At 44.7% G+C, this 20,805-nt stretch overlaps 1 protein-coding gene across 1 annotated transcript in view; it reads left to right on the forward strand.

Moving 5' to 3' along the window:
* Positions 1-4,366: 4,366 nt before the first annotated feature.
* The window catches only part of LOC147031482 (receptor-type tyrosine-protein phosphatase N2-like), a 39,984-nt gene continuing 23,545 nt past the window's right edge, over positions 4,367-20,805 (forward strand). Inside the window, exons 1-2 of the mRNA XM_085863933.1 lie at positions 4,367-4,577; positions 5,190-5,405. Coding sequence (XP_085720059.1) covers positions 4,377-4,577; positions 5,190-5,405 — 417 coding nt within the window. The 5' untranslated portion in view covers positions 4,367-4,376. The remainder of the gene's footprint in view (positions 4,578-5,189; positions 5,406-20,805) is intronic.

Genomic DNA, 20,805 nt, shown 5'->3' on the forward strand with positions numbered 1-20,805 from the left:
CAAAGAAGAATTTTGTCTCTCAAGGGACACTGGATACCATTGACCAGAGTCGCAGGGCCAGGCTGAATGGCAGAGCTGAGCTGTTCAGGGAGCTGAGGCGTAAAACTGTACGTGCACTGAGGGTGGACAAGGAGGCCTATGTGCGAGGAATCTGTGAGGGGGTAGAGCATCACCTGTGGACAGGTGATTCTCGTCCCGCTTACAGGGGAATTCGCGCATTACGTTCATCCAAGCCCATCCCTCGGAGCACTGCAGTTCGAGCAGAGAGTGGTAGGCTCTTGACAGAGGAGTCTGAAGTGAAGGCCCGCTGGGCCGGTTACTTTGAGCGGTTGTACCAGGCTGATCCCCCAGCTGTCGAGTTGGACGTCAAGGGTGTTACAATCCCTGTTGCTGACCCACAAATCAACTGTGGTCCACCTTCGCTTGTGGTAACACCGGCTGCGGTGAACCAGTTGAAACGGGGCAAAGCTCCAGGGATTTGTGGCATCCATGCCGAACTTCTCAAGGCTGGTGGAAACGCTGCACTCGTGTCGTTGCATGCAGTTTTGTGCTCTGCCTGGAACACAGGCATCATCCCAACTAACTGGAAGAGGGGCCTTGTTGTCCCTCTCTGGAAAGGGAAGGGTGATCGCCAAGACTGCAACAACTACCGAGGGGTGACGCTGCTCTCAGTGCCGGGCAAGGTCTTTGCTCGGATAATTCTTGATCGGGTTCGCCACCATCTGCTTGAGCACCAGCGTCCAGAGCAGTCAGGCTTTACACCAAAGAGGTCAACGATTGACCGTATCCTTGCCCTTCGTGTCCTCACCGAACGCAGACGAGAGTTTCGGCAGGGGCTGCTTGCAGCCTATGTTGATCTCTGCAAAGCGTTCGATTCAGTGAATCGGGATGTCCTCTGGAGGATTCTTGGTCTTCGTGGGGTGCCACCAAAACTGATCGATCTGATGTCTGAACTCTACTCTGGTTCTGAGAGTGCTGTGAAGTGTGGTGGTACCACCTCTGACTTATTTCCAGTTGTTACTGGAGTTCGTCAGGGATGTGTACTTGCCCCCACACTTTTCAGCACTTGTATGGACTGGATTTTAGGGAGGATGTCGGAGAGATCAAGTTGCGGTGCATCGTTTGGGAATGTCAAGATCTCGGACCTTGATTTTGCAGATGATGCAGTCATCTTTGCGGAGACTTTAGACATCCTTTTGGGGGCCCTCGAGGTGCTGAATGAAGAGTCGGAGCCGCTGGGATTACGGGTTTCTTGGGTCAAAACTAAGATCCAGGCTTTCGGTGACATCTTGGATGCTGCTGTCCTGTCTGTGTCTGTTTGTGGTGAGGATGTTGAGGTCGTGGAGAGATTCACTTACCTTGGCAGTGATATTCATGTCTCTGCTGGCTGCGAGCCAGAGGTCAATAGACGTCTGGGTCGGGCCTGGGGAGTCATGGATTCACTGGATCATGGGGTGTGGCGCTGCCGGTACCTGTGCGGGAGGACGAAAGTCCGAGTCTTCAGGTCCTTGGTACTTCCAGTCTTGCTCTATGGGTGCGAGACTTGGACTCTGACCAAGGATCTGAGACGGAGACTTAATTCCTTTGGTACCAGGTCTCTTCGGAGAATCCTTGGCTATCGCTGGTCGGATTTTGTGTCCAACGATCGGTTGCTGGGAGAGACTCGGATGAGATTTGTTACCTGCATAGTCCGTGAGCGTCAGTTGCGGCTGTATGGACATGTGGCTCGTTTTCCTGACTCTGATCCTGCTCACCAGATTCTCTCAGCAAGGGAGTCTCATGAGTGGAGGAGGCCAGTGGCCCGACCACGTGCCTCATGGTTGCAGCAGGTTGACCACCATCTCAAGGAGATGGGGATGGGCCTGGCATCTGCCTGGGGGATGGCCAGACGGAGGCCCCTGGAGTACCGACGGAAAGTGGACGCAGCGACGCGCTGTTCTGGCACATGCTCCCATACCTGACCTGACATAACATACATAACTTACATAACTTACATAACAGATATACATACATACATAACATACATAACAGCCATAACAGCCATACATACATAACATACATAACTATACATAGCAGCCATAACTTACATAACTTACATACATAACATTCATAACATTCATAACATTCTTAACATTCATAACTTACTTAACTTACATAACATGCATAACATACATAACAGCCATAACATACATAACTTACATAACAAACTGTCGCAGCGCTGGCGGTCCAGGTTAATCCCCCCCCAACCCAATTTGTGGTGACGGGCGGTTAACACCACCAGTCCGGACAGTCGAGCGGTCTTCCTAAATAGGAGGTGGACACGTTGATCCTCGGAGATTATAACGCATGCGGGAGGGGCAGGGCGCATTGACGGAGGAACAGGGAAGCACAGCACAGGGTGGGGTTTATACTCGAACCCCACAACAGATACACCGACGCAACCACTTAAAATGAACACATTTAATTAAAATAGACAAATATTTACAAAGAACAATAATCAGAATAATAGAATATGTGAGGTAAACTAATCCTAAAGTCTAAATCGAGGTGCCTCTCCACACAGACTTAAATACAGACAAGGGGGAACGAAATCAAAGAAAACCCTTCCTTTATTCTGGCACTTAGCTTGGCCTAGGAATGGTCTTTGTGGAACGTGGAATCGAGGCGCTTCGTCCTGCACGTGTAGACGCATGCAAAATAGCACCAAGTCGCTCTCACAGCGGGAAAAACGTATGTCAGGCAATTCGTGAGTGGGATCCAACACCAGGGCACAGGGACCCCATGCAGCCTCTTCGTGCGTCGATCGTCTTCACCGATGCCACGGCTTGACATAATCGCGCCGTCCCCTTTGGTGACACACACGAGGCCTCGATGCCTGTTCCACATGACCAGCCAATAGTCGATGGCCAGCGTATTGCTCAGTTCGTGAGCCAAATTTCCTCAGCACGAATACGAGAATCGTGCCATCTTCTTCATGCGTCATGAGGGAAAGCCATCCGTAAAGTCCCTTTCTTACAGGCCATCTCCTCCATATGTTCCCTCTCGACCACGTGCTTCCCTCACTCCGCACTTGTGCATTCCTTCTCCAAAACTCTGATGTCACCGAACCCCTGTTTCCTCCTCTGAGGCGTGGCTTGCTCGTACAAAACCCGGGAAGGTGACTTGGCACGTTTGGCTAGCTTCTGACGTCATGCCCATCAATCATCAGCCTCGAGGACGTGACTTCGCCCGCCGTCACCCTTGGATGCGGGGCTTCTTGCCTACTTGGTCATGCAGCTCGGTTGAAATGGTTGTTGTGGTTTTAAAAATGTAACTCCTTCATTGCTGGTTTGTAATCCAAAAACATAGGGAAAAGTCACAGGGGGGGGGGGCAATTGCATACTAGGGGAAATTATCCTTAATCCCTATCTAATTAACACCGCACCAACCAACCAATTATCTAATTAACCACCCTCCCCATGTGGTGGCAAGTAACACTTAAGCTCACAGTTTCCCGACTTGGTTTACATCGAGACGTCTCCTACATGTCCACGGACCAAACAACTCGATACGATCCTATCCTATCTTTCCAATGAAATTCCTACATCTATCCCACAAACATAACATTATTGTAGTTGATGAGTGAGTTTGTGAAAATGTATGTCTTTATTGATTCCATCTAACTGATAAATGGTAAGGATGCTGACTAATCTACAACTGAGGTCATTGGTTTTCAGTCACTTATTTTGGATTGGCATGACTGGGTACCTTACATGCAGCCGAGAGACAATCAGTAGAGAAGAATTTGCTTTGATGTACCATCTCTATACCTTCTCAAGCACTGGGTCCTTTGTAAAATTGAGGATAGATCTTGAGCATGCCCTCGTGACAAATTTAACCCAGCCCGACTCAGTCTTGGGTGGGGGGTTGTGAAAGCAACTCAAGAATGAGGCATTTCGTTTAAACATCCCATGGCATCTCTGAAAGAGTAAGGCATTGTCGAGTCCTTGCCTAAAGATTAAATGGGATGTGCTGGTTCGTTAGTTATAAACGGATGTGTACATGCGTTACAAGGGACATTCAGAATATGTTCTTGAATACTTGTACAAGGAAACAATAAAATGCAGTATCTACAAAAAAAAAAAAAACCGGCCTGGTTAGGTATGTCAGAAAGTGGTGCATAGGATCGGGGTGGGTTCCATTCTGGAAAAATCCAATCCTGGCTAAATAATTTCATTCTTATTTATTCATTATTACATTGGTTAACGTCTCAATGTCCAATTGTCTTGGATCTAATATGTCAAGATACCTCTTTTAGCCTAAGATACTGTGTGTATATGGTATAGTCATGTCCTCATCTGAATAAGCCCCAACTGTTCCCACAGCATGCCATTACCATGGGGCTGGCACAGCCTGGCCACAGAGATGGTGGCATTCGTCCAGCTCTCATTTTGGCTCTCTGTGTGCTGCTGGCACTGGCCGTAGTCTCAGGAACTGCGGTGGTCTTTTTTACTCGTTCACGTGCTTCCTGGAAGCGCAGGGCTGATTACACAAGCTTGGATACGGAACCTGGCACTGACCCTCCAGCAGATTACCAGGTGCGATAACATCACACCTACTATGTTGCGGAGGCCTGATGTTTGGTTTGGAATGGTTGTTGTGTTGCTTCAAGCAGTTTTCTTTCCCATTTACTGCTGCACATTGCAAATCTCTGCTTCTCTCACAAATTTTTATTCCACTCATTGTTTTTACCTCTTCCTGCATTTTATCTCCTAGCTCCATACCTTTTAGTTTACTTTTTTGTTTACTCATTCACTGCATAATTTTTCATCTGAACAGATGATACCGAGGTAGCACATGTACCTTTCAGCTATCTGTTCTGGGTTTGATTCCTAACCCAACTGTACATTATAAGTTAGTTGTTTTGCAGGATTGGCATTGAAACACAGTGTGCTGTCCCTCGAATGAACGTTCAGCTTGGCGTCCCATCTGCTAGCATTAGTTAATACATGTTCAAGATTCCATGGTGTTTTTCTTGAAGAGTCTTCAAGTCATTGCTGGCACCATAAACAAATTCAAAATAGGCAAACTGGGAAGCAATGGAAAACCAACTATTGTAATCCTTTGCACGTGACAGCTTCAACAACAGTGATATTCTATCCACAGAGTATATGGACGTAAGTGAGAGAGAGAGCGCTTTTTGCATGCAGGAGCTGTGTAGACAACGAATGGCGTCGCAAAGCTCAGAGCCTGAGCGAGATCGTGCACCATCTGTGCCTCATGTTTCACGAATCAGTAGTCTGTCCTCTCAGCCCAGTGAGGGTGCTCCCTACCCTCACAGCCCTTCACCTCGCAGCAGCATCTCTTCTTGGACTGAGGAACCAGCAACATCAAACCTGGACATCACCACTGGTCATATGATACTGGTGTGTGCAAGTATACATTTGCATTGACTTTCGTTTTTCTTTGACTGATGGAATGTAACTTTTTAATTAAAAACCGAATGCTATACAGTATTTATTATTCTCGCCGACATCGTATTCGAATAATCAGGATAATGGAAGTAGAGGATCATCAATATTGGATAATCAAGTCATACTCGACCAAGTTAACTATACAATGCCTGGTATTGGCTTAATGGTGAGGGTGATGGGCTTGGGATCTGAGTATCCTGAGTTGAAATCCCACTTGGCTGTTGAATTAATACCAGGTGGGGCTGAATTGGCCTGTTATCCTTCTGAGATTGGCAAAATGAATCCCAGCTTGCTGGTATCCTGTGTTGGAGTGGTGACCTGGCAAGGATTGTGCCTAATAGCCAATGAGACTGCTTAGGCAGCACCAACACTCTGCATAGATTGTGGTCCCAATGGATGGATGGATAACTATGCAGTGGCTTGCAAAAGTATTCACCCCTTACCAATAATGCCACATTTACATGAATTATGTAGAAACAATTTTTTTATTCATAACTGAAGAGATGAACCGAAACACTTCAAGAGTTGAAGGAGGTTACATGTCAGGAATACCAGAAAAAAACGTGTACAAATCAAAATTCACTGGTTATAAAAGTATTTAGCCCCTGAGGTCAGTACTTGGTGGAAGCACCTTTTGCAGCAATGACTGTGATGAGTATTTTCAGGTTGGTCTCCACCACCTTTACACAGTGAGATGGTGAAATCTTCACCCATTTTTCATGTGAAAATTGCTCTAGTTCTGCCATGTTTGATGGGGATCATCGATGGACTGCAGTTTTCAAGTCTCGTGTAGATATACACTGTATGCATGTATAATATATATATATATATATATATATATATATATATATATATATATATATATATATATATATATATATATATATATATATATATACTGTATGTGTGGAAATTATAATGCAGTTATATACTGTATATACGTTTAATATACTGCAGATATATACTGTATGTATAAAATACTGTATGTACAGGATGTATAATATGCTGAAGGAATATACTGTATGTATGCATTTATGTATAATATCCATATATATATAATATCCATATATATATAATATCCATATATATATATATATATATATATATATATATATATATATATATATATATATATATATATATAAATATAGTATCCTGTAGATATATACTGTATGTACAGTATGTATAATATACTGTAGATATATATACTGTGTATGTATATGTATAAAATACTGTAGATATATTTGTGTATGTATAATATACTGCAGATATATACTCTATGCATGTATAATATACTGCAGATATATACTCTATGCATGTATAATATACTGTCGATATATACTGTATGTATGTGTAAAATACTGTCGATTATATACTGCTTGTACAGTATATATAATATACTGCAGATATATACTGTGTGTATGTATATGTATAATATACTGTCGATATATACTGTATGTATGTGTAAAATACTGTCGATATATATTGCTTGTACAGTATGTATAATATACTGTAGATATATACTGTGTGTATGTATATGTATAATATACTGTAGATATATATATTGTATGTATGTATAATATACTGTCGATATATACAGTACTGCATGTCTGTATAATATACTGTAGATATATACTTATGTATGAATGTATAATATACTGCAGATATATATTATATGCATGTATGATATAGTGTAGACCATACTGTACATATGTATAATATTCTGTCGATATATACTGTACGTATGTATAACATACTGTCCATATATACTGTACGTATGTATAATATTCTGTCCATATATACTGTACATATGTATAATATACTGTGGATATCTACTGTATGTATTATAATGTACTGTAGATATATACTGTATGTATGTATAATATATGTGTATAATATACTGAATGTATGTATAATATACTGCATATATGAACTGTATGTATATACAATATACTGTAGATATATACTGTATGTATGTATAATACACTGTAGATATATATTGTGCATATGTATAATATGCTGTACATATATACTGTATGTATGTATAATGCGCGATAGATATATACTGTATGTATGTATAATATGAATATGTATAATATCCTGCATATATAAACTGTATGTATGTATAATATACTGCAGATATATCCTGTATGTATGTATACTGTAATATACTTAATATATATACTGTACGTATGTATAATACACTGCACATATATCCTGTATGTATGTATAATACACTGTATATATACATATATATGTATATATATATACAGTGGATATATGTGCAGTATATTATACATACATACAGTGTATGTATATATATTGTTGTGGTTACCAAATTCGCAAACCACCATTCAGGTCCCTTAGGTGAGGTATCTCGGTAAGTACATGTGTAGTTAGGCCCAAACCCGTTGTCTAGTGGGAATACATGTCATTTATGCGTGCTGCGACTCTTCAGGATAGCCGTTTTTCTTTTACTATCTTTATTTTGGACCAACCGCCATGATTACCACCACAATCACAACATCAACCACCAACCACAACGCCGCTTCACCACAACCGCCACGACCTTCCCGTCACACCTCGCAACCGTAGCATCGCCACCGTTCTTGCCCCGCTGTGGGTACCGGTGTTGGACTCGTGCAGGGCGCGCGTCGAACAGCGTGTACAAAATCACGGATTTTGTGCTTCAAAAACGGATCAAAAACGACACACGCCCACTTTTTGCCGTCCAATCGGTGAGCGAGGGCGGGTGGCCCGCCCCAGGGCGATCGATATATGCAAATTTATGGATCAAAAAGCCTTCACGCCCACTTTTTCTCGGGCCAATGGGGAGCGAGGTGAAAGGTCGAAGGGAGGGGGTCAAAGATGAGAGGGCGAAGCTACAGGGCGGATAAAAGGACCGTGTTCGTCAGTAGACGAGAGAGTCAAGAGTCCAGAGGCAGAGAGTAGGAGAGTAGGAGAGTCGGAAACAGAGAGTCAAGACTTCGCGGGCGGTGGAGCTGGTCGTCGTGTGCGTTGGAGTCGGAACGGAGGGGACGGAGCTGTGGAGAGGCGGCGAGGGCAGACGAGGGGGTGCTCGCGTCGTGCAGGGAGCTGCACCCGAGGGAGGCCGACAGCGCGACCTGGCCGAGGTGGAGACGCTCGTCGCGGGATAATAAAGATCCTCTATACCCCGAGCATCAGCAACCCCCTCCTGTTTCCCCCCTCGCTGAGATAGTGCGACCAAGGGGGCCCCTTTCCCACCCCCTACATGACACTGTCCGCGAGGCCCGCGGAGTTGAGGCGCCATCGCCGCTCCGCGTCTCATCACCAGACGGGTAGGCGCGACCCGGTCTCGGCCTCAGGCCCGCCTCATCCTTGAGGGTATTTCTTTTCCTTGGTTTTGGGTATGTGTTGTCGGCGCCGTCTGTGAAGTAAAATTGTATAAGTGTTGCCATGTGCTCGGTAGTCGGTATTAGCTCTGCATTGTGTTTTCGCTTTTATATTTGCTTTTTGTGTAAATTGAATTGTGTTTTTCTTTTCTGTGTGCATTTGGTGGAATTGTATATGTGTGCTTCCCGTGTGCCGCGAATAAATGTGCTTTATTATTGAACTGTTCTCCCGCTTCGCTTCGTCTTTTCCTCTATTGAATCCCCATCTTGCTTCACGTAAAGGGTTGGTAGTGGGCTGAATACGCCCGATAATTAATCGAACCGTCGAGGTCGACGATAACACCGCTCGGTTATTCTGATAGTACGGAACGGGTCGCTTAAGTGGCCCGTGTCCGAAGTCGACCTGCGGCGAGGTGCGATCGCCCGGTCTACCCTCCGCGTGGGTACTTAGGTAGGTCGGGTCGGCGAGCAACCCTATCCCACGCGGGGGCTGATTGGCTCGATCGCGGTGAGACCGAAAGGTCCACCCGTGACTGGTTCCCGGCGTTAGTCCGAGAGGGTCACGACTGGATTGTCCGTCCGGTGGGCGACGTGCCGCGATTCGAGTTACGTGGCCGTCAGCACGCCGGCGGGCGCGAACACTGCAACACTGGTGTCAGGTCGTGCGATACAAATTCATCGCCCTCCTCGCGGCACTGGTATTGGAGAACGGGACAACGGGCTCTCCTGTCTCCAGCGAAATTCACGGGAATCGGTCCAGGGGTGAGAGAAGCGACCCCCGATTCCCTCCAAATTACGAGCGAGCTAAATTAACCCTTAAAGAGAAGCAAGATGGCGTCTCAAGGCGAGCGGGAGCCGGGGGTATTAGAAATGGATGTAGAATGTGTAGAATCCATGGCTCAGGATGAAATCCCCGTGCAGGAAATGTTGATTGTGCAGGAGGACGAACTCGCCCAACTGAACCCGGAGCCCGAGGTGGGTGCGGCAGCGGCCGCGGTGTATGACACCTTCCCCCCCCCCTCTCCACCAAGACCCTTCCCCAACCCCTGCCGAAACGGCTCACTCAAGCGCACCCGACATGGCCCAGCTATGCGCCATGCTGGCGGCAATGACAAATGAAATGAAAAACGAAATGAAAGGCATGAACAAACAAATGATCGAAAAAATGGATGCGAATATGAAAAACGAAATGAAAGGCATGAACAAACAAATGATCGAAAAAATGGATGCGAATATGAAAAACGAAATGAAAGGCATGAACGAAAAGATGGATACAAACACAAATGAAGTGAAAACGACGATGGATGCGAATACACAGCAAATGAGAAAAGAAATGAAAGAGCTGCGGGGTGAGACGCAGAACATGGGCCGATGCCTGCAGGCGGGCATGAAGGCCGTGACCAGGGAGCTGGGAATGGCGACTCCACGTGTGGGAGCAAACGAGCTGGAAGGGGGTGCAACGGCTGACAGGCCCGCGGTGGAGGCGGGTAAAAAAATAATTCGGGGGGCGTGTTCGGCGAGGGTCGTGACAGAGGAATCAACGGTGACCAAAAGGGAAAAATTAAATGGGGAGACCAAAACGTGTGAGACGAGACACGAGGTGACGACAAAGGAAATAATAATAGTTGAGACAAGGGAGGTAAAGGGTGAAGAGTTGGCAGTGACGGTAGCCGGGAAGGGAACGATAGAGGAGAGACTGCACGGTGAGGACGGGGTAAGTGACGCACACACACACACGGAGGTAGTGGAGGACAATGGGGGTGAGCTCGCGGAGCGTGCAGGGACCCAGTGCGAGCACCTGGATGGCCTCCTCCAGGAACGAGGGGAGGGAGTATGCCCCCTTGAGGCGAGTCACGACCAGGTGAGTTCGGTCGTGCTTTGCGAGGTCGAGGGGAGGAGTGCTGTGGACAGGTGCACTGAGAGCTTGGGGGGTATAGAGGCCCCGGAGACCCTTGTGGGGACACGAATCCCCAGTGTGGTTGTCCCTGTGTGTGTGGTGCAAGGTGTGAGTGCGTCCCCGTGTGTGGAAGCGACCCCGTGTATGAGTGGTGTGGTGGCGATGGTGCCGGAGTACGTGCTTCCCAGCACGCCGTGTGTGGATGAGGCACGGAGTGTGAGTGAGGCACCGCGGTTGAGTGCCCCCGCGTGTATGAGTGGGGCACGGTGTGTGGATGAGGCACCGCGGGTGAGTGCCCCCGCATGCGTGAGTGAACGGCCGTGTGCAAGGTCGCTGTGTGCAAGGGAGACCGTGTGTGTGAGAGAGCGGTATGTGAGGGAGATGTCGGTTGGCATGCGGGAGCACGCAGCCGCGTCTCCCGGTGTGAGTTTAATGGTGTGGACTGTGTGCGTCGTAACACGCAGGTATGTGTGTGTGGAATGGAGACGGAGACGGCGACAGAGGAGAGAAAGCCGAGTAGCGGCTGTAGTTGTTTCGGGGACCGTGCCGGGTTCACCCAGCAGTGAGCACGCGGTTCGTGCTGTGCAACGCACGAGACCACCACGTGCTCGCTTGCGAGAGTGAAGTCCCGGTCCGGAAACGCACGCGGTGGATTTGCCGATCCCGCGGACGGACAAAGTTTAGGCAGGTAAATGGATTTGGACCGGACGGGTTCTCCACGCGATCGTGTGTGTTAAGCTCCAACGGGCAAAGCACATGTGTTCGCGTGGGGAACCCCTCGAGACGTGGGGCTTGTGTTTTTTTTTTTGCGCACGGTGACGTCATGGCTGCACGTGTGGTTGGAATCCGGCAGGAGGGGTATCTCTGCCGGATGGTACCGTCCAAGGAGGGACGAGGTACACGTGCAGCTGCATGACGTCACGGGCAGGTGCAAAGTGCGCGAGCTCTGAGTTGCCGCGCAGGTGCTGCGCATGAAAAAAAAAAAAGAAAAGAAACAGTAAGCCTCACTTTCGGGTGCAAAGGATTCCTGGGCAAGGGGTGGAAGACCCCCTTACCCTGGGCACAGGATGGAAACTAGTTAGGGGGAAGGGTTAGCTTAGTTAGACCGACTCCATGGGGCAGGGGTAAGTCCTCATGGAGTCCGTGGAATGGATTAGGTAGAGGGATTTAGTGAGCTTCAGGTTTGGTAAATAAAATGGGATTATTCAAAGACATGGACAGACTGAATGTGTAGTGGGGACGTAGCTTAGCTACGTAGTGTTAAATGGAACGTGCTATAGTTTAAGGGACGACGTGGGAGCACGAGTTAGTTAGGGGATGTAGTTAGAAGGATGGCAGAGTTCAGTAGTGTGTGTGTTGAAGAGTAGTTGGTGAGTTGTGAGGTGAGTACTTGGCGAGTGAGTGAGGCCAGCGGGTCTGTGTGTATGGAGCGAATGGGGAATGCATGGTGCGATGAGTGATTGGGGGGAGGAGTGACTCCCGCCCAAGGGACCCCGGGGTCAGAGTAAAGTGAGTTCGCTGGGTTAGTCAAATTGAAAAATGGAGGTCGTTTTGCTGTTGGTGGGAATGTAGGCTCGAAACCCATTTGGAGGGGTGCAGGAGCCCTGTTGACGGGCTTGGGAGCGTGGCTGCGAAAGGTGAGTATCGCTGAGTGGGTACCCCGGGCACCAGGCTAGTCGGCCGCGGTAGGCCATGGGTCCATGGGGGGCCGGGATAGAGTAGTGGGCACGGGTGCGCCTGCTTGGTGCGGGGGCCCGGGGCGCCATTAGCCGTGTGGGCAGTGTTGTGGGCACGGGTGACCCTCGGAAAGGGGCCCGGGAGGCCGGCCTGCCACGTGTGCGTTTCAGGGGAGGTGCCATGGGGGGGCACTCCCCGGTGTTAGGGAGCTGGTAGGCTCGGAGGCAGTGTAGTGCCCGGGGGTGCCATAGCGGGAGAATCGGCAGAGGGTCGTGCCTGCCAAAGGGAGCCACGTGTCCCAGCCAGGAGACCGTGTGAGGGCACGGAGAGAAAATTGGGGGGCGAGGCCCGAAATTGTGAGGACACCAACACAGGCGACGGGAATCTGGGTTGTTCGAACCAATAGTTTAAGCGAGAGGCGCTTGTTGAAAGCCCCGGGGTAGTTTAACAGTTAAATGGTTAGGGTAGATTAGGAAGTGTACCCCTCCGCACCATCCATCCCCTCGCTGTCGTTGTGGGCCGCTGGACCCACTTTGGTTATAGATCGCCGAACTCTGGGGAGGCCATTCTGAGGCTTCGTTGGGCCTCGACACAGGACGTTAGCTCTCCCTTATTCCCCTCCGGGAAGGGAACGTAGGGGTTGGGAGTAGGCTAGGTGACAGGATAGGTTAGCCGAACAAAGATGATAAAGGGGGTTAGGGGACGATTTATAGAGGGGAAGTAAAAATAAAAATAAAAACAACAAAAAAATAAGTTGGGGCTAAATTGGGGTTTGACAAATTAAGGGAGTGGGTATGTACAGTGACAGGCAAAGGCGATAGGTTGGGAGGGAGACAGGTAGGTAGGTCCGAGCCCGCCTTCCAAGTGGCCAGCACCACCGCACTCCCCCCACCAACCTCCACTGAACGGCAAAGGCTGGCCAGCTTCATCTGCAGCTGTGGTACTTCAAGGCCTGTGCCGGCCAGTTCATCTGCCGGCTGTGTTTGCCTGCAGCGGCCTTCTTCTGCGGGCTGTGTTTGCCTGCTGCCTTTGCCATGCCATGCCTACTGCCCAGGTTCACCAGCCCCGTTCAATTTTTGCTTTGCCCCCCCTGTTCATTTCCATGTGCGCCAGGATCAAGGCAACAGTTTGCAAGCTGCGAGAACTGCCCTGTTGGCAGCTACAACACGGGCCTGCAGTGGCGGCCCGTGCACCATGTTGGGTTCATCCATCCATTCGTTGTGCTCATTGCGTGTGCCACTTGAGCTGGCACGGAGACTGCATTTGTGCAGCCCATGCACCGTTGTGGTTCACTGCATTCAGTTCAAACCGTTCATGCATCCATTCGTTGTGCTCATTGCGTGTGCCACTTGAGCTGGCACGGAGACTGCGTTTGTGCAGCCCATGCACCGTTGTGGTTCACTGCGTTCAGTTCAAAAAGGGAAGGCCTTGGACTGCGTGTGAGCAGCCAGCCACGTTCCCTGTCACCTGCATTGTTTTGAGCCAGAGACTGCATGCGAGCAGCCTGGCTCCCTGCTAACTGTTTTCTTTTGCAGAGTTCAATGATCCTGGGCCATGGTTTAGTGTAAAATTTGTAAGTTAAGGTAAGATGTACTGTAAATATGAGTGTGCCCCCGGCATGTATGTCTTAGCGCCGGCAATTTTATTTAAGTCGTCCGTGTGAGTGAGTTTGTTTAGGTAGTTACGCAGCCCTCAGGTTATTTATTTTGGGGACACGAATACCATGAATGTCGCACTCAGGGATCCGTAGGTAAAATGTACTAGGGGAAAACTACACATGATGGCACACGAAAATTTGACGACTCGGGACGAGTCTGTAAAAAGGGGAGGGGGTAGTGTTGTGGTTACCAAATTCGCAAACCACCATTCAGGTCCCTTAGGTGAGATATCTCGGTAAGTACATGTGTAGTTAGGCCCAAACCCGTTGTCTAGTGGGAATACATGTCATTTATGCGTGCTGCGACTCTTCAGGATAGCCGTTTTTCTTTTACTATCTTTATTTTGGACCAACCCCCATGATTACCACCACAATCACAACATCAACCACCAACCACAACGCCGCTTCACCACAACCGCCACGACCTTCCCGTCACACCTCGCAACCGTAGCATCGCCACCGTTCTTGCCCCGCTGTGGGTACCGGTGTTGGACTCGTGCAGGGCGCGCGTCGAACAGCGTGTACAAAATCACGGATTTTGTGCTTCAAAAACGGATCAAAAACGACACACGCCCACTTTTTGCCGTCCAATCGGTGAGCGAGGGCGGGTGGCCCCGCCCCCAGGGCGATCGATATATGCAAATTTATGGATCAAAAAGCCTTCACGCCCACTTTTTCTCGGGCCAATGGGGAGCGAGGTGAAAGGTCGAAGGGAGGGGGTCAAAGATGAGAGGGCGAAGCTACAGGGCGGATAAAAGGACCGTGTTCGTCAGTAGACGAGAGAGTCAAGAGTCCAGAGGCGGAGAGTAGGAGAGTAGGAGAGTCGGAAACAGAGAGTCAAGACTTCGCGGGCGGTGGAGCTGGTCGTCGTGTGCGTTGGAGTCGGAACGGAGGGGACGGAGCTGTGGAGAGGCGGCGAGGGCAGACGAGGGGGTGCTCGCGTCGTGCAGGGAGCTGCACCCGAGGGAGGCCGACAGCGCGACCTGGCCGAGGTGGAGACGCTCGTCGCGGGATAATAAAGATCCTCTATACCCCGAGCATCAGCAACCCCCTCCTGTTTCCCCCCTTGCTGAGATAGTGCGACCAAGGGGGCCCCTTTCCCACCCCCTACCAGACACTGTCCGCGAGGCCCGCGGAGTTGAGGCGCCATCGCCGCTCCGCGTCTCATCACCAGACGGGTAGGCGCGACCCGGTCTCGGCCTCAGGCCCGCCTCATCCTTGAGGGTATTTCTTTTCCTTGGTTTTGGGTATGTGTTGTCGGCGCCGTCTGTGAAGTAAAATTGTATAAGTGTTGCCGTGTGCTCGGTAGTCGGTATTAGCTCTGCATTGTGTTTTCGCTTTTATATTTGCTTTTTGTGTAAATTGAATTGTGTTTTTCTTTTCTGTGTGCATTTGGTGGAATTGTATATGTGTGCTTCCCGTGTGCCGCGAATAAATGTGCTTTATTATTGAACTGTTCTCCCGCTTCGCTTCGTCTTTTCCTCTATTGAATCCCCATCTTGCTTCACGTAAAGGGTTGGTAGTGGGCTGAATACGCCCGATAATTAATCGAACCGTCGAGGTCGACGATAACACCGCTCGGTTATTCTGATAGTACGGAACGGGTCGCTTAAGTGGCCCGTGTCCGAAGTCGACCTGCGGCGAGGTGCGATCGCCCGGTCTACCCTCCGCGTGGGTACTTAGGTAGGTCGAATTCGGCGAGCAACCCTATCCCACGCGGGGGCTGATTGGCTCGATCGCGGTGAGACCGAAAGGTCCACCCGTGACTGGTTCCCGGCTTTAGTCCGAGAGGGTCACGACTGGATTGTCCGTCCGGTGGGCGACGTGCCGCGATTCGAGTTACGTGGCCGTCAGCACGCCGGCGGGCGCGAACACTGCAACAATATATATATATATATATATATATATATATATATATATATATATATATATATATATATATATATATATATATATATATATAATATACTGTGCATATCCACTGCATGTATGTATAATATACTGTAGATGTATCGTGTTTGTATGTATAATATACTGTAGATATATACTGTATGTTAGTATAATATACTGCTGATATATACTGTATGTATGTATAATATACTGTGCATATCTACTGCATGTATGCATAATGTACTGCAGATATCTACTGTATGTATGTATGTCTAATATACTGCGGATATATTGTGTTTGTATGTATAATATACTGTAGATATATACTGCATGTTAGTATAATATACGTAGATACATACTGTATGTATGTATAGTATACTGCAGATATATTCTGTATGTATGTATAAAATACTGTAGATATATACTGCATGTACAGTATGTACAATATACTGTAAATATTATCTGCATGCATCTTTAATACACTGTTGATATATACTGTATATACGTATAATATACTGTAGATATATACTGTATGTATGTATAAAATACTGTATGTATGTATAATATACTGTAGATATATACTGTATGTATGTAGAATTTATAATATACTGAAGATATATACTGTAAGTATGTATAATATTCTGTGGATATATACTGTATGTACAGTATGTATGTATGAAGTTATAATATACTGAAGATATATACTGTATGTATGTATAATATTCTGTGGATATATACTGTATGTACCGTATGTACAATATACTGTATGCATGTTTAATACACTGTCGATATATATATATATATATATATATATATATATATATATATATATATATATATATATATATATATATATATATATATATATATATTGTATGTTTGTGTTATATACTGTTATTTTCTGTATGCATCTTAAATACACTGTCGATATATACTGTCTATATGTGTAATATACTGTATGTATGTATAATATACTGTAGATATATACTGTATGTATGTATGAATTTATAATATACTGAAGATATATACTGTATATATGTATAATATTCTGTGGCTATATACTGTATGTACAGTATGTACAATATACTGTAGATATATACTGTATGCATCTTTAATACACTGTCGATATATTCTGTCTATATGTATAATATACTGCAGATATATACTGTGTGTATGTATGTATGTATAATATACTGTCGATATATACTGCATGCATCTTCAATACCCTGTCGATATATACTGTATGTATGTATAATATAGTGTAGATATGTACTGTATGTATGTATGTATGTATGTATAATATACTGCAGATATATAATGTAGGTGTGCATCATATATTGCAGATATATATTGTATGTATGTACAATATACTGTATATATATATATATATATATATATATATATATATATATATATATATATATATATATATATATATATATATATATATATATATATATATATATATACTGTATGCATGTTTAATACACTGTCGATATATTTTGTATGTTTGTGTTATATACTGTTATTTTCTGTATGCATCTTTAATACACTGTCGATATATACTGTCTATATGTATAATATACTGTAGATATATACTGTATGTATGTATAATATACTGTGTGTATGTATGTATGAATTTATAATATACTGAAGATATATACTGTATGTATGTATAATATTCTGTGGATATATACTGTATGTACAGTATGTACAATATACTGTAGATATATACTGTATGCATGTTTAATACACTGTCGATATATATTGTATGTTTGTGTTATATACTGTTGATATATACTGAATGTATGTATAATATACTGCATATATGAACTGTATGTATATACAATATACTGTAGATATATACTGTATGTATGTATAATACACTGTAGATATATATTGTGCATATGTATAATATGCTGTACATATATACTGTATATATGTATAATGCGCTATAGATATATACTGTATGTATGTATAATATGAATAGGTATAATATCCTGCATATATAAACTGTATGTATGTATAATATACTGCAGATATATCCTGTATGTATGTATACTGTAATATACTTAAGATATATACTGTACGTATGTATAATATACTGCACATATATCCTGTATGTATGTATAATACACTGTATATATACATATATATATATATATATATATGTATATATATATATATATATGTATATATATATGTATATATGTATGTATATATATATATATATATGTATATATACAGTGTATTATACATGCATACAGGATATATGTGCATCTTTAATACACTGTCGATATATACTGTCTATATGTATAATATACTGCAGATATATACTGTATTTATGTATGTATGTATAATATACTGTCGATATATACTGCATGCAACTGTTTGTATGTATGTATAATATACCACAGATATATACTGTATATGTATGTATATGTATATATATATATATATATATATATATATATATATATATATATATATATATATATATATATATATATATATATATATATATATATATATATATATATATATATATATATATACCACAAGGGGAAAACCAGAGATCACTTTTTTTATTTTCAGGGTTATTGCACCTGCTAATAGTTGGCAACATAAGGTTTCCTCTCACAATATTACTTTAACAAATAACCAGGGGTGTCACATAATTTATATGGTATAAAGTTTAGCCGTGCAATGAAAAAACAAGTGTTGTCAAATCTGAACAAGTAGAAACCCAGAGTTGTCAGTACTTTACTCTTGGTTATCTCCCTTTCATGCATGTTAACTGTTCCACCATAATATTCAGAGTTGAGAAACTAAAAAATGAAAGGTTGTAAAACTTTCACAGCATAAACTCTGAGCACTACAATGGCCTATTTGGTTATATCATGGGCGCTGTAGTTGGTGCATATCGTGGTTCAATCCTTGTCAAACCTTTATTGTGACTTTTATGGGACCCACGCCATGGCTTAGTGGTTAGCGCGTCTGAGTACCCATCCTCATTCGATGTACCCACCGCCCAATCAACCTGCTTAGTTATATGAGGGAGTCACATGAGGTGACTTCGGCTATCGCGGGGGTGGTTTATCTTTGGTTTCCTCCCGGTTTTCCATCATATTAAGTAGTACGGAGTAAGAAATGGAGAATCCGTCGTCATATAAGCGAAATACCCTTAAGTATGGCGTTGAAAACCAATCAAACAAAAAACAATGACCGTTTAATGTTGAAAAAAATAATCTGTGATCACCAAGGTCATGTAATGTATGCTAATAACCAACAAGCATGAATTTGCTACACATCCTGGGTTAAAATTGCATGGCAATTATTAAACAAGGGAATAACCAGTGATGTCAGTTTGCAACATTGATTCGTTCTTTTCTCTTAAATTAAATAACACAGAAGCTTGGCAAATGCTACATGCTTAATTTGATTGGCCAATGATCACTCTTCCTCTTACTGGAAAAGAAATCTATATGACAGTTATTAAACAGTCCACCAAAGTCTTGAAACTTTGTTTTTCAGTTTCTTCAAAATTGACTTATCCTGACATCTCTGGTTTTCCCCTTGTGGTCTTCATGTATACTGAACAAAAATATAAACGCACCAACCTAAATATCTAAGTCAAGATTGCCATTATGGGAAAATGGTCAAACCGATGATATGTTTGAGCAATGGTTCCTTTGTTTTGCTCAAGACAGATGTTCCCATTGAAATTGACCACTCTGAGTGTGTGGACTCACACGTTCAGTAATTCTTCCCATGAGCACCATGGGGCTTGACAGAGTGATGGTCAGTGAGCGTGACCAGGACACAAACACTCCCTATAGCTTGCCCTATAAAAGGCCTCCCCAAAATGTGGACTGGTGCCAAATGTCAACATGCCACAGATGTCACAAATCTTGAGGGAGCGCGCCATTGGCATGCTGAATGCTGGGACGTCAGTACGGGCCGTTGCAGCACACTTCAATGTCCACCACTCCACCATTAGCCGCCTGAGAACGCACCTCAGAGAGACTGGAAGCACCGTGAACCGCCCACATGCCCGGCGACCACGTGTGACCACCGCCGGTCAGGATCGTCACATGAGGCTGCAACATCTCCGGGATCGACTCCGACCGGCCACGAGGACTGCCGATGAGACTGTCGGGCTGCATAACAGGCGCATTTCAGCCCAGACGGTGCGTAACTGCTTGAGGGAGTCCAAGCTTGAGGGAGGCCAACACCCGCTACTGACTGTGTGAACTCTGACAGTGACACCTCGGTTGTGTCGGCTGTTGTAGTGCAAAGACTGTCGCCAGAATTCTCAAGGAACTCTGAAATTTAATGCTCAATTGTCATGGATTCTATAACCAAATTGTTGTGAAGATTTAGTATTAATGAGTTCGAGGTAAAATAGTAACAATCGCTTGGTGCGTTTATATTTTTGTTCAGTATATATATATATATATATATATATATATATATATATATATATATATATATATATATATATATATATATATATATATATATATATATATACTGTACATATGTATAATATACACCAGATATATCCTGTATGTATGTATAATATACATCAGATATATCCTGTATGTATGTATAATATACTGTGGATATATACTGTATGTATGTATAATATTCTGTCGATATTTACTGTATGTATGTATAATACTCTGTCGATATATATACTGTATGTATGTATAATATGTGCATGGCTCACAAAGTGGGTATGCTGTGGTATGTTTGTGGGAAATTCCACATAAAACTATTATGAGGTACTTAGACAAACCATCAATGGTCAGAAATGAAAGTGGAAATCTTGGTGAACCTGTAGAAACTGGCAAT

The sequence above is a fragment of the Eptatretus burgeri genome, chromosome 2 (genome assembly GCF_056783735.1).
Source record: "Eptatretus burgeri isolate ZD-2024b chromosome 2, Ebu_testis_v1, whole genome shotgun sequence".
NCBI classification, from domain to species: domain Eukaryota; kingdom Metazoa; phylum Chordata; class Myxini; order Myxiniformes; family Myxinidae; genus Eptatretus; species Eptatretus burgeri.